Consider the following 14,148-nt stretch of genomic DNA (forward strand, 5'->3'; position numbering starts at 1 on the left):
CTGCGGTGAAAATGCAGTACCACAAACTGTCCACATTGAGGAAATTGGCATAATATAAAATAAATGTGACAAAATAATTCAATATTTTAATTTAGGATGATAGTAAATGAAGCACACTCAGTTTTTTTTTATACAACAATTACATCTATGTCTTACTACTTTAACCCATGGAGTTTTAAAATGGTTTTAAGCAAAATGTAACTGCGCTCTAGAACTTCCGTAGTGACTTACAAATAAATAAATAAACATAGCGCTGCACTCAATATACCCCAAAATATTATTTTAATATACTTTATTTAAAACACGGATAATAAAATACAAAACATTGTAAGCATATTTTTAGGTCATAGCTAGAAGGGATTCAGCTTTTGTCAAATTAACGTCAGATTTGTATTTATATTAATTAATGGATTTGTATTAATTATGGATCACCATTAGTATATTTTACGTTTCGTAGCAGGTTTGGATAATTCAGTTAAGGTTAGGAAAAGAGTTAGGGTTAGCTAAAAAAAAAAAAAAAAATGAAAGGAATTTGCACTTTTTTACGTTAATTTGACAAAAAGTTGGATCCCTTCTAGCCACGACCCTGTTTTTATTCGCCCCTAGTCATCCAACTGACGTGCGTCACGACGCCGCGTCTCTTTGTGCGCGGTTTCATCTAGCGGCGACATTTGTTGTTATTTTCACTACAACTGAAAAAAATACAAGACCGACCCGACCGTGTGTGTTTTGTTGTTTTTTTGTTGCTGTTGTTGTTGTTTGGATCCATTCCATAACAAGCAAACTGACCCATTCCAAGCATCTACATCGGTTTGTCACATATTCTCGATTATTAACCGAGTAATGGACTCAGACGAAGGTTATAACTATGACTTCGACGAGGACGAATGTAGCGAAGACAGCGGCGCAGAGGAACCGGGGGAAGACACCCTGGAGTTAGGCGAGGACGAGGTGGAACTGGTCGATCCCGCCGAGGCCGGAGGGGAACGGGACGAAGGTTTGGAGACCGGGGGAAGTGGTCATGGGACCGGGCAAGAGGAAGAGGACTACCGCTTCGAAGTGCTCACTGCCGAGCAGATACTCCAGCATATGGTGGAGTGTATCAGGGAGGTCAACGAGGTCATCCAGGTGAGGTATTACGAGGCGTGTCGGTGCAGGAAAGACCGGGGACGGTGGAAAGTTGACAGGCCACCTACCCTGCTGTTAGCTAGACTAACCGTACGCATTAAACGGCTCGTTTTAGATTAGCTGACTAGTTAACTGAAGACAAAATGTGTTTTGTTAGTATCTTGCATGTTATCGATTAAAGTTGTTTCGCCATCTGGCTTGTAGCTAAGGGCGGGTAGCTAAGGTTGGGTAGCTAACGGCGGGTAGCTAAGGTTGGGTAGCTAACGGCTGGTAGCTAAGGTTGGGTAGCTAACGGCGAGTAGCTAAGGCCGGGTAGCTAAGGTTGGGTAGCTAACGGCGGGTAGCTAGGTCGGGTAGCTAAGCTAACTCGCAACCGGAAGCTAATTAACGTCAACTTGGCAAGGTGATTAGCTAGATAGTCTCTTTCAAATATCCTTATCAATTAACCATGAAACATAGCTGTATACGTCAGCTAGCTAGTTATGTGCCTCCCACAGCCCTTCTGTGATCAAAGTATCTGCCAGGTAGCCTATTCCCCCCACCAGCATTACTATCATTTTGTAAAACTGCCCATTGGGATGTGCTCAGCTGACCGTGCCCCACGGCCCCTCGTCAATGTCTTTAATAACCTCAGCAATAACAACAACTCATTTTAAACCATGGTCCAGTGCCTCTGGTCTAAAGAGACACCCTAACTAGTGCTTTATATGTATCGGCACCGCCTGTTGTAGCTAAGAATTTACCTCTTCATTTTGACAATGTAATATCTTTAAATTGTCAACATTGGTGTTAAATTCTAAGCTAAGCCTGGGCATGAATCCTTTTGGCCAGGTCGCAGTTGTAAATGAGAACTTGTTCTCAACTAGCCTACCTGGTTAAATAAAGGTGAAATAAAATAAATACATAATCTCAGGGTCTAGTCTCAAATCAAATGTTATTTTGTCACATGCCTGGTGAACAACGGGTGTTGACTAACAGTGAAATGCTTAGTGACGGGCCTTCCCAACAATGCAGAGAGAAAGGAAATAGACAGATAAAACACTTAATAAACACGCAATGAGTAACGATAACTTGGCTTTATACACAGGGTACCAGTACTGAGTCCATGTGCAGGGGAACGAGATAGATAGATATACAGTACCAGTCAAACGTTTGGACACCTACTCATTCAAGGGTTTTTCTTTATTTTTACTATTTTCTACATTGTAGAATAATAGTGAGGACATTTTGGAGTAACCAAAGTGTTAAACAAATCAAAATATATTTGCGATTCTTCAAAGTAGCCACCCTTTGCCTTGATGACAGCTTTGCACACTCTTAGCATTCTCTCAACCGGCTGTCACGAGGTAGTCACCTGGGATGCATTTCAATTAACAGGTGTGCCTTGTTAATTTGTGAAATGGTGAGTTTCAAAGCAAAGGGTCTGAATACTTGTGTAAATAAGGTAATTCTGTTTTTATTTTCTAATACATTTGCAAAAAAATTCTAAAAACCTGTTTTCGCTTAGTCTTTATGGCGTATTGTGTGTATACAGTGCATTCAGAAAGTATTCAGACCCCTTCACTTTTTCCACATTTTGTTACGTTACAGACTTATTCTAAAAAAATATAAAATTATTGGTGTGGAAAATAAATAATGTAATACTTTTTTAGAACAAGGCTGTAATGTAGCAAAATGTGGAAAAAGTGAAGGGGTCTGAATGCTTCCTGAATGCACTGTATAAACACAATACCCCATAAAGATGAAGCGAAAACAGGTTGTTTTTTCAAAAAATGATCTATTTTTCTCTCTGTGTTGTTGGGAAGTAAGATTTGTAAGTAAGCATTTCACTGTTATGCTTGGTAAACAGCAGATTGTAGACTATGATAAATCAAATTTGATTTCACAAGCACAAGCGGAGTTGGTATTCCCCATGCTCCAACTGCTGCCTGCCTACATATCTTCCTGTACATGATCTCTTCCTATGAGGTGTTTCCATACACATAGCCTGTACAGCAAGCAATGATCCAGAGTTAGCCAACCAGTTGACCACCTGCCCCCATTGTTCTGTTTTAAACACCATGACATGATAGAAGCTAACTTCCTTATCAGGGTAATACACTACAATCAAACCTCTTGTATTCTCTTGACTTCATCTGAAATGCAAAACCACCATATCAGTTGCTGGCTACTGATTACATTCAAAAATCCGATTTGTATTTTTTTATGAATGTGGTTTTTGGTTGGCACGGTGTTGAGACACCAGCGTGACAGTGGTTGTGTCCCAAATGGGACTTAATTCCCTTTTTATAGTGGCTCTGGTCAAAAGTAGTGCACTATATAGGGAATAGGGTGCCATTTTGGAAATTGGGACACAGACATTCCCCTAAATATAGCAGGCAGCTCATCACCAGACCAGGTCAGAAACTTACAATATAGCCACCCGCCGTCGGGTCCCGTAGCCGCCCGCCGTCGGGCTCCCGTAGCCGCCCGCCGTCGGGTCCCGTAGCCGTCCGCCGTCGGGTCCCGTAGCCGCCCGCCGTCGGGCTCCCGTAGCCGCCCGCCCCCGTAGCCGGCTCCCATCATAATATACAGAGTCACCAGGAGCAGTAGCCCTATGGCTACATTATTGAAGCTGTGCTTTTGAACCAAACAGAGGATTGTAGTAATTAATTACTTGGTTTTGCACAATTGTCACATGACCTGAATTTGAACCTTTTTTTTTATTTAAAGCTTTTTTGTCAAATTTGAACTTTTTTTTTCTTTTTAAGCCCAATGGTCAACTCAAATTTTATTTGTCACATGCGCCAGAGTCAATGTGGAGGCCATATACAGGGGGTACCAGTACAGAGTCAATGTGGAGGCTATATACAGGGGGTACCAGTACAGAGTCAATGTGGAGGCTATATACAGGGGGTACTGGTACAGAGTCAGTGTAGAGGCTATATACAGGGGGTACCGGTACAGAGTCGATGTGGAGGCTATATACAGGAAGTACCGGTACAGAGTCAATGTGGAGGCTATATACAGGGGGTACCGGTACAGAGTCAATGTGGAGGCTATATACAGGGTATTACGGTACAGAGTCAATGTGGAGGCTATATACAGGGGGTACCGGTACAGAGTCAATGTGGAGGCTATATACAGGGGGTACCAGTACAGAGTCAATGTGGAGGCTATATACAGGGGTACTGGTACAGAGTCAGTGTAGAGGCTATATACAGGGGGTGCCGGTACCGAGTCAATGTGGAGGCTATATACAGTGTGTTACGGTACAGAGTCGATGTGGAGGCTATATACAGGGGGTACTGGTACAGAGTCAGTGTGGAGGCTATATACAGGGGGTACCGGTACAGAGTCAATGTGGAGGCTATATACAGGGTGTTACGGTACAGAGTCGATGTGGAGGCTATATACAGGGGGTACTGGTACAGAGTCAGTGTGGAGGCTATATACAGGGGGTACCGGTACAGAGTCAATGTGGAGGCTATATACAGGGGGTACCGGTACAGAGTCAATGTGGAGGCTATATACAGGGTGTTACGGTACAGAGTCGACGTGGAGGCTATATACAGGGTGTTACGGTACAGAGTCAGTGTGCAGGGGGTACCGGTACAGAGTCAGTGTGCGGGGGTACCGGTTAGTCGAGGTAATTGGGGTAATATGTACATATAGAGTTAAAGTAACTATGCATAGATAATAAACATAGATTAGCAGCAGTGTAAAAGAGGGGTCTGGGTAGCCCTTTGATTAGCTGTTCAGGAGTCTTATGGACCTAGATTCCGGTACCGGTACCGCTTGCCGTGTGGTAGCAGAGAGAACAGTCTATGACTAGGGTGGCTGGAGTCTCTGACAATTTTTGGGGCCATCCTCTGACACCGCCTGGTATAGAAGTCCTGGATGGCAGGAAGCTTGGCCTCAGTGATGTACTGGGCCGTACGCACTGCCCTCTGTAGTGCCTTATGGTCGGATGACGAGCAGTTGCCGTACCAGGCGGTGATGCAACCAGTCAGGATGCTCTCGATGGTGCAGCTGTAGAACCTTTTGAGGATCTGAGGACCCCATACCAAATCTTTACAGTCTCCTGAGGGGGAATAGGTCCAGCACCATCCCTTTAAGCCTTCTCGTTTCTGGATAACTCTTAAAATACAGGATAATCTCTTGCTATATCACATAACTGCGTAAAACACAATGTCGTAGTTCTGATCAGTGATGAGGTTTGACTGGCACTCACACATATCGTCTATGTTATGATAATCACTAGTGTTTTTGTTACTGGTGACAACAACATTATAAACCTGTCCTGGGCTACAGCTTAGCGACCGTTTTCCATGTCTAATGTTGGACTGTATACGGTGCTAACTTGTTGCGTGTATAACACAGCCATTTCTCTTCTGTTTCCTGTTAGAATCCTGCAACAATCACCAGGATCCTTCTGAGTCACTTCAACTGGGACAGAGAGAAGCTCATGGAAAGGTATACCGACCCGGTTAGGGGGTTTTATTTTCTCCAGTTTTATGACCTCGTTTCATTCTGCTGGTTTTAAACAACGCCGATGATGTGTTTGTCAAAGCTTGTTTCTGTCTCTCCTTAAATTCAATTTCAGTTATCTTCATTGGCAAGACGTGTTGATCCATATTGCCAAACACAACGTTACAATAGAAATTGTGTGTGTTCAGTTGAAAGGGCTTTATTGGCATGGGAAACAGGGCGGCAGGGTAGCCTAGTGGTTAGAGTGTTAACATTGCCAAAGCAAGTGAAGTAGATAATATACAAAAGTGATATATAAACAAAAATAAATGAACAGTAAACATTACTCACTAAGGTTCTAAAGTTAGCCATTATATATTTACAGTGTTGTAACAATGTACAGATAGTTAAAGGAAAATTAATGAACATAAATATGGGTTGTATTTACAGTGCAATCGGGAAAGTATTCAGACCCCTTGACTTTTTCCACATTGTTACGTTACAGCCTTGTTCTAAAATGGATTACATTGTTTTTTTTCACCTCATCAATCTACACACAATACCCCATAATGACATCACAATACCCCATAATGACATCACAATACCCCATATAGACATCACAATACCCCATAATGACAAAGCAAAAAAACAGTTTTTTTTTAATGAATGTTTGCAAATGTATAAAACACTTTTCATCCATTTTAAGATGAAGCTGTAACATAACAATGTGGGAAAGGTTACAATGGTGTGTGTTCTTCACTGGTTGCCCTTTTCTTGTGGCAACAGGTCATAAACCTTGCTGCTGTGATGGCACACTGTGGTATTTCACCCAGTAGAATGGGAGTTTATCAAAATGGGGTTTGTTTTCAAATTCTTTGTGGATCTGTGTAATCTGAGGGAAATATGTGTCTCTAATATGGTCATACATTTGGCAGGAGGTAAGGAAGTGCAGCCCAGTTTCCACCTCATTTTGTGGGCAGTGTTGCACATAGCCTGTCTTCTCTTGAGAGCCAGGTCTGCCTACGGCGGCCTCTTTAAATAGCAAGGCTATGGTCTCTGAGTCTGTACATAGTCAAAGCTTTTCTTAATTTTGGGTCAGTCACAGTGGTCAGGTATTCTGCCACTGTGTACTATCTGTGTAGGGACAGATAGCATTCTAGTTTGCTCTGTTTTTTTGTAAATTCTTTCCAATGTGTCAAGTAATATTCTTTTTGTTTCCTCATGATTTGATTGGGTGTAATTGTGCTGCTGTCCTGGGGTTCTGTGGGGTGTGTTTGTGAACAGAGCCCCAGGACCAGCTTGCTTAGGGGACTCTTCTCCAGGTTCATCTCTCTGTAGGTGATGGCTTTGTTATGGAAGGTTTGGGAATCCGTCCTTTTAGGTGGTTGTAGAATTTAACGGCTCTTTTCTAGATTATTAGCGGGTATAATTAGCGGGTATCGGCCTAGTTCTGCTCTGTATGCATTATTTTGTGTTTTACGTTTTACACAGAGGATATTTTGCAGAATTCTGCATGCAGAGTCTCAATTTGGTGTTTGTCCCATTTTGTGAAGTCTTGGTTGGTGAGTGGACCACAGACCTCACAACCATAAAGGGCAATGGGTTTTATAACTGATTCAAGTATTTTTAGCCAGGTCCTAATTGGTATGTTGAAATTTATATTCCTTTTGATGGCATAGAAGGCCCTTCTTGCCTTGTCTCTCAGATCGTTCACAGCTTTGTGGAACTTACCTGTGGTGCCGATGTTTAGGCCGAGGTATGTATAGTTTTTTTTGTGTGCTCTAGGGCAATGACGTCTAAATGGATTTGTATTTGGGATCCTGGTTTTTGGAAAACCATTTTTGTCTTACTGAGATTTACTCTCAGGGCCCAGGTCTGACAGAATCTGTGCAGAATATCTAGGTGCTGCTGTAGGCCCTCCTTGGCTGGGTAACAGAGGGTGAGGCCGAGTGCTGCAGACTGTTCTAGTGCCCTCGTCAATTCTCTCTCCCTCTCCTGCTCCTCCTCTTCTTCTCTCTGCAGGTATTTTGACGGTAATGTGGATAAGCTGTTCTCAGAGTGCCACGTCATCAACCCCTGTAAGAAGTCGAGGACCAGACTGATGAGCACAAGATCCGCTGTTCAGGACCTGCCGTGTCAGATCTGCTATCTAAACTACCCAAACTCAGTCAGTCCCTTCATATATTATAATTATATTACCTGTTGTGTCATTATCTGCTATCTAAACTAACTGTCATAAGGTCCTTCTCAATATTTGTTTTCACCCCATTTCAAGCTCTGACTTTGCTGATAGATATTTTATTGAGGAAAAATGTACTGACTATGACTGTGATATGAGGTTGTCCCACCTAGCTATCTGGAGATGAATGTACTGACTATGACTGGTCCACCTAGCTATCTGGAGATGAATGTACTGACTATGACTGGTCCACCTAGCTATCTGAAGATGAATGTACTGACTATGACTGGTCCACCTAGCTATCTGGAGATTAATGAACTGACTATGACTGGTCCACCTAGCTATCTGGAGATGAATGTACTGACTATGACTGGTCCACCTAGCTATCTGGAGATGAATGTACTGACTATGACTGGTCCACCTAGCTATCTGGAGATTAATGTACTGACTATGACTGGTCCACCTAGCTATCTGGAGATGAATGTACTGACTATGACTGGTCCACCTAGCTATCTGAAGATGAATGTCCTGACTATGACTGGTCCACCTAGCTATCTGGAGATGAATGTCCTGACTATGACTGGTCCACCTAGCTATCTGGAGATGAATGTACTGACTATGACTGGTCCACCTAGCTATCTGAAGATGAATGTACTGACTATGACTGGTCCACCTAGCTATCTGGAGATGAATGTCCTGACTATGACTGGTCCACCTAGCTATCTGGAGATGAATGTACTGACTATGACTGGTCCACCTAGCTATCTGAAGATGAATGTACTGACTATGACTGGTCCACCTAGCTATCTGGAGATGAATGTACTGACTATGACTGGTCCACCTAGCTATCTGGAGATGAATGTACTGACTATGACTGGTCCACCTAGCTACCTGGAGATGAATGTACTGACTATAACTGGTAAAGGTAAACCTGTATTGGGCTCGCTGTGCAACGGTTCCATACCATTTTATCAAAAACATTATGCATCCATCTAACACAGTTAGGTTCAGTTCCTTCAGGGTTCACTATCTGGGCTAGTGTTTAGAGCGTTGGGCCAGCAACCGAAAGGTTGCAAGATCGGATCCCCGAGCTGACCAGGTAGAAATGTGTTGTTCTGCCCCCTGAACAAGGCAGTTAATAACCCACTGTTCTTAGGCCGTCATTATAAATAAGAATCTGTTCTTAACTGACTTGCCGAGTTAAATAAAGATAAAAAATAAAAAAAATTATACTTAAGCAAGAGACTGTGAAAGAGACAATGAAACTCCACTGTGTTTTGTTGCTAGGCAATGCAGATCTCACCCTGATAGGATAAATGACAGCGGTCCATCCAGGAAACGGCTCTTTAGGCAGCCAGACGATACACATTGTGAAAACAACGTAACACTCTGTCGCGTCTGTCCAGTGGTATCCATGGCTACGGGACTCACTGGAGCGGGGGCCCTTGTGGAACCCTATACTGCGCACTATGACCCCGAGCCCTATTGGATGCAGATGAAGCTGTGACAAACATTGTGCTCTGGAAGGAGCTACCCTCCGGTCGGAGACCTGAGACCCTGTGTCTGAAATCCTAAAATATTGTTTTCTTGTTTCCCCCCACAGTATTTCACTGGCTTAGAGTGTGGACACAAGTTCTGTCTGCAGTGCTGGGGAGATTACCTGACAACCAAAATCATCGAGGAGGGGATGGGACAGGTAGTGCTGTGTCCCAAATGATCGTATGTAAAGGGACTGGTTACACCGACTGTTCAGTCACCGTCTATTGAACTCCTTGTCTTTTTGTTTTCAGACCATCTCCTGCCCTGCCCATAGTTGTGACATCTTAGTGGATGACAACACAGTCATGTGAGTATTGTTATGGTCTGAGTGCACCGAACATTAGGAACACCTTCCTAATATTGAGTTGAACCACCTTTTGGCCCCCCCTCTCAATTCATTGGGGCATGGACTCTACAAAACGTCTCACAGGGATGCTGGGGACATGTTGACCCACAGTTGTCAAGTTGGCTGGATGTCCTTTCGGTGGTGGACCATTCTTGATACACAAGGAACTGTTGAGCATGAAAAACCCAGTAGTTCTTGACACAAACCGGTGCGCCTGGCACCTACTACCATACCCCGTTCAAAGGCACTTAAATATTTTGTCTTGCCCGTTCACCCTCTGAATAGCAGACATTCACAATCCATGTCTCAATTGTCTCAAGGCTTTAAAATCCTTCTTGAACCTGTTTCCTCCCCTTCATCTACTCTGATTTGAAGTGGGTTTAACAGGTGACGTCCAATAAGGGACCCTAATGCCTGTAGACTGTATTGAGGACATGATTGTTAATCTGTAGCTTCCTGTCTTGACCCAGTAGGCAGCTCTACAGCTAATTTATAGCCCGAGTCTCGCACTGATCTCACTACGGCCGTATAGTCTCGCACTGATCTCACTACGGCCGTATAGTCTCACCCTGATCTCACTATGGCCGTATAGTCTCACCCTGATCTCACTACGGCCGTATAGTCTCACACTGATCTCACTACGGCCGTATAGTCTCACACTGATCTCACTACGGCCGTATAGTCTCACACTGATCTCACTACGGCTGGAGTCTCACCCTGATCTCACTACGGCCGTATAGTCTCACCCTGATCTCACTACGGCCGTATAGTCTCACCCTGATCTCACTACGGCCGTATAGTCTCACCCTGATCTCACTACGGCCGTATAGTCTCACACTGATCTCACTACGGCTGGAGTCTCACCCTGATCTCACTACGGCCGTATAGTCTCACCCTGATCTCACTACGGCCGTATAGTCTCACCCTGATCTCACTACGGCCGTATAGTCTCACCCTGATCTCACTACGGCCGTATAGTCTCACCCTGATCTCACTACGGCCGTATAGTCTCACCCTGATCTCACTACGGCCGTATAGTCTCACCCTGATCTCACTACGGCCGTATAGTCTCACCCTGATCTCACTACGGCCGTATAGTCTCACCCTGATCTCACTACGGCCGTATAGACTCACCCTGATCTCACTACGGCCGTATAGTCTCACACTGATCTCACTACGGCCGTATAGTCTCACACTGATCTCACTACGGCCGTATAGTCTCACACTGATCTCACTACGGCTGGAGTCTCACCCTGATCTCACTACGGCCGTATAGTCTCACCCTGATCTCACTACGGCCGTATAGTCTCACCCTGATCTCACTACGGCCGTATAGTCTCACACTGATCTCACTACGGCCGTATAGTCTCACACTGATCTCACTACGGCCGTATAGTCTCACCCTGATCTCACTACGGCCGTATAGTCTCACCCTGATCTCACTACGGCCGTATAGTCTCACCCTGATCTCACTACGGCCGTATAGTCTCACCCTGATCTCACTACGGCCGTATAGTCTCACCCTGATCTCACTACGGCCGTATAGACTCACCCTGATCTCACTACGGCCGTATAGACTCACCCTGATCTCACTACGGCCGTATAGTCTCACCCTGATCTCACTACGGCCGTATAGTCTCACCCTGATCTCACTACGGCCGTATAGACTCACCCTGATCTCACTACGGCCGTATAGACTCACCCTGATCTCACTACGGCCGTATAGACTCACCCTGATCTCACTACGGCCGTATAGACTCACCCTGATCTCACTACGGCCGTATAGACTCACCCTGATCTCACTACGGCCGTATAGTCTCACCCTGATCTCACTACGGCCGTATAGTCTCACTGCAGTACGCTGTTGACTAAATGTTGACAGTCAGGTTACAGCAGGCCTCAACACCATACAACATTCATGTAGCCATTTACTTAACAACCTAGATGTGGTTTCTCCTCCGTTAGTGAGGCAGACTCAACCCATTTCTGCAGAATTATAGCAAACGCACCATATTGGTAGTAGCTACAGTGCCTTCTGAAAGTATTCAGACCCCTTGAATTTTTTCCACATTTTGCAACGTTACAGCCTTATTCTAACATTGGTTAAATTGATGAGGGGGGGAACAATCTACGCACAATACCCCATAATGATGAAGCAAAAACAGTTTTTTTCTAAATCTTGGCTAATTTATAAATAAAACTATCACATTTACATAAGTAGAATGTTGTTTCTCAAGGTCAGAGTCCTTTTAGGTTCCTTTTGGCAAACTCCAAGCGGGTTGTCGTGTCTTTTACTGAGGAGTGGCTTCCGTCTGGCCACTCAACCATAAAGACCTGATTGGTGGGGTGCTGCAAATGTGGTTGTTCTTCTGGAAGGTTCTTCAATCGCCACAGAGGAACTCTGGAGCTCTGTCAGAGTGACCATCGGGTTCTTGGTCACCTCCCTGACCAAGGCCCTTCTCCCACAATTGCTCAGTTTGGCTGGGTGGCCAGCTCTAGGAAGAGTCTTGGTGGTTCCAAACTTCTTCCATTTAAGAATGATGGAGGCCGCTGTGTTCTTGGGGACCTTCAATGCTGCAAAAATGTGTTGGTACCCCTCCCCAGATCTGTGCATCGACACAGTCCTGTCTCGGAGTTCTACAGACAATTCCTTCGACCTCATGGCTTGGTTTTTGCTCTGACATGCACTGTCAACTGTGGGACCTTATATAGACAGGTGTGTGCCTTTCCAAATCATGTCCAATCAATTGAATTTACCACAGGTGGACTCCAATCAAGTTGTGGAAACATCTCAAGGACGATCAATGGAAACAGGATGCACCTGAGATACATTTCGGGTCTCATAGCAAAGGGTCTGAATACTTACGCAAATAAGGTTTTTCGGTTTATTTTTTTTAATAAAATAGCAACAATTTCTAAAAACCTGTTTTCGCTTTGTCATTATGGGGTGTTGTGTGTAGATTTTTTTAATTTAATCCATTCTAGAACAAGGCTGTAACGTAACAAAATGTGGGGAAAAGGTGAAGGGGTCTGAATACTTTCCGAAGGCCCTTATCCAGGGAAAGCTAGCTGATTTTGTCAAGACATCATGGATCGTAATAACAGTTTGTTATTCCCCCTCCAGGCGCCTCATAACAGACTCTAAAGTGAAGCTGAAGTACCAACATTTAATTACCAATAGTTTTGTAGAGGTAAGCTTGTTTTATCTTCTGTTATTTATGAGTTCATAGTGGAACAATACGAAAATTCAATGTGCGTTAGACTACACCGCTGTTACATTCAATGTGCATGAGACTAGACTACACCACTGTTATATTCAATGTGCATTAGACTAGACTACACCACTGTTACATTCAATGTGCATTAGACTAGACCACTGTTACATTCAATGTGCATTAGACTAGACTACACCGCTGTTACATTCAATGTGCGTTAGACTAGACTACACCGCTGTTACATTCAATGTGCGTTAGACTACACCGCTGTTACATTCAATGTGCATTAGACTAGACTACACCGCTGTTACATTCAATGTGCATTAGACTAGACTACACCGCTGTTACATTCAATGTGCATTAGACTACACCGCTGTTACATTCAATGTGCATTAGACTACACCGCTGTTACATTCAATGTGCATTAGACTACACCGCTGTTACATTCAATGTGCATTAGACTAGACTACACCGCTGTTACATTCAATGTGCATTAGACTACACCGCTGTTACATTCAATGTGCATTAGACTAGACTACACCGCTGTTACATTCAATGTGCATTAGACTACACCGCTGTTACATTCAATGTGCATTAGACTACACCGCTGTTACATTCAATGTGCATTAGACTAGACTACACCGCTGTTACATTCAATGTGCATTAGACTACACCGCTGTTACATTCAATGTGCATTAGACTACACCGCTGTTACATTCAATGTGCATTAGACTACACCGCTGTTACATCCAATGTGCATTAGACTACACCGCTGTTACATTCAATGTGCATTAGACTACACCGCTGTTACATTCAATGTGCATTAGACTACACCACTGTTACATTCAATGTGCATTAGACTACACCGCTGTTACATTCAATGTGCATTAGACTAGACTACACCACTGTTACATTCAATGTGCATTAGACTAGACTACACCGCTGTTACATTCAATGTGCATTAGACTAGACTACACCGCTGTTACAGTCAATGTGCATTAGACTAGACTACACCGCTGTTACAGTCAATGTGCATTAGACTAGACTACACCGCTGTTACATTCAATGTGCATTAGACTAGACTAGACCGCTGTTACATTCAATGTGCATTAGACTACACCGCTGTTACATTCAATGTGCATTAGACTACACCGCTGTTACATTCAATGTGCATTAGACTACACCACTGTTACATTCAATGTGCATTAGACTACACCACTGTTACATTCAATGTGCATTAGACTAGACTACACCACTGTTACATTCAATGTGCATTAGACTAGACTAGACCG

General features: G+C 43.8%; 1 protein-coding gene across 2 annotated transcripts in view; it reads left to right on the forward strand.

Moving 5' to 3' along the window:
- Positions 1–583: 583 nt before the first annotated feature.
- LOC110510428 (E3 ubiquitin-protein ligase arih1) overlaps positions 584–14,148 on the forward strand; it is a 30,099-nt gene continuing 16,534 nt past the window's right edge. The window contains exons 1-6 of one of the 2 annotated variants that reach the window (XM_036968541.1): positions 584–1,128; positions 5,516–5,583; positions 7,600–7,744; positions 9,360–9,452; positions 9,547–9,602; positions 12,766–12,832. In XM_036968541.1, the coding sequence (XP_036824436.1) occupies positions 844–1,128; positions 5,516–5,583; positions 7,600–7,744; positions 9,360–9,452; positions 9,547–9,602; positions 12,766–12,832 (714 nt within the window). In that variant the 5' untranslated portion in view covers positions 584–843. The remainder of the gene's footprint in view (positions 1,129–5,515; positions 5,584–7,599; positions 7,745–9,359; positions 9,453–9,546; positions 9,603–12,765; positions 12,833–14,148) is intronic. The other variant, XM_036968542.1, reaches the window with a different exon arrangement.

The sequence above is a fragment of the Oncorhynchus mykiss genome, chromosome 30 (assembly GCF_013265735.2).
Source record: "Oncorhynchus mykiss isolate Arlee chromosome 30, USDA_OmykA_1.1, whole genome shotgun sequence".
NCBI lineage: Eukaryota > Metazoa > Chordata > Actinopteri > Salmoniformes > Salmonidae > Oncorhynchus > Oncorhynchus mykiss.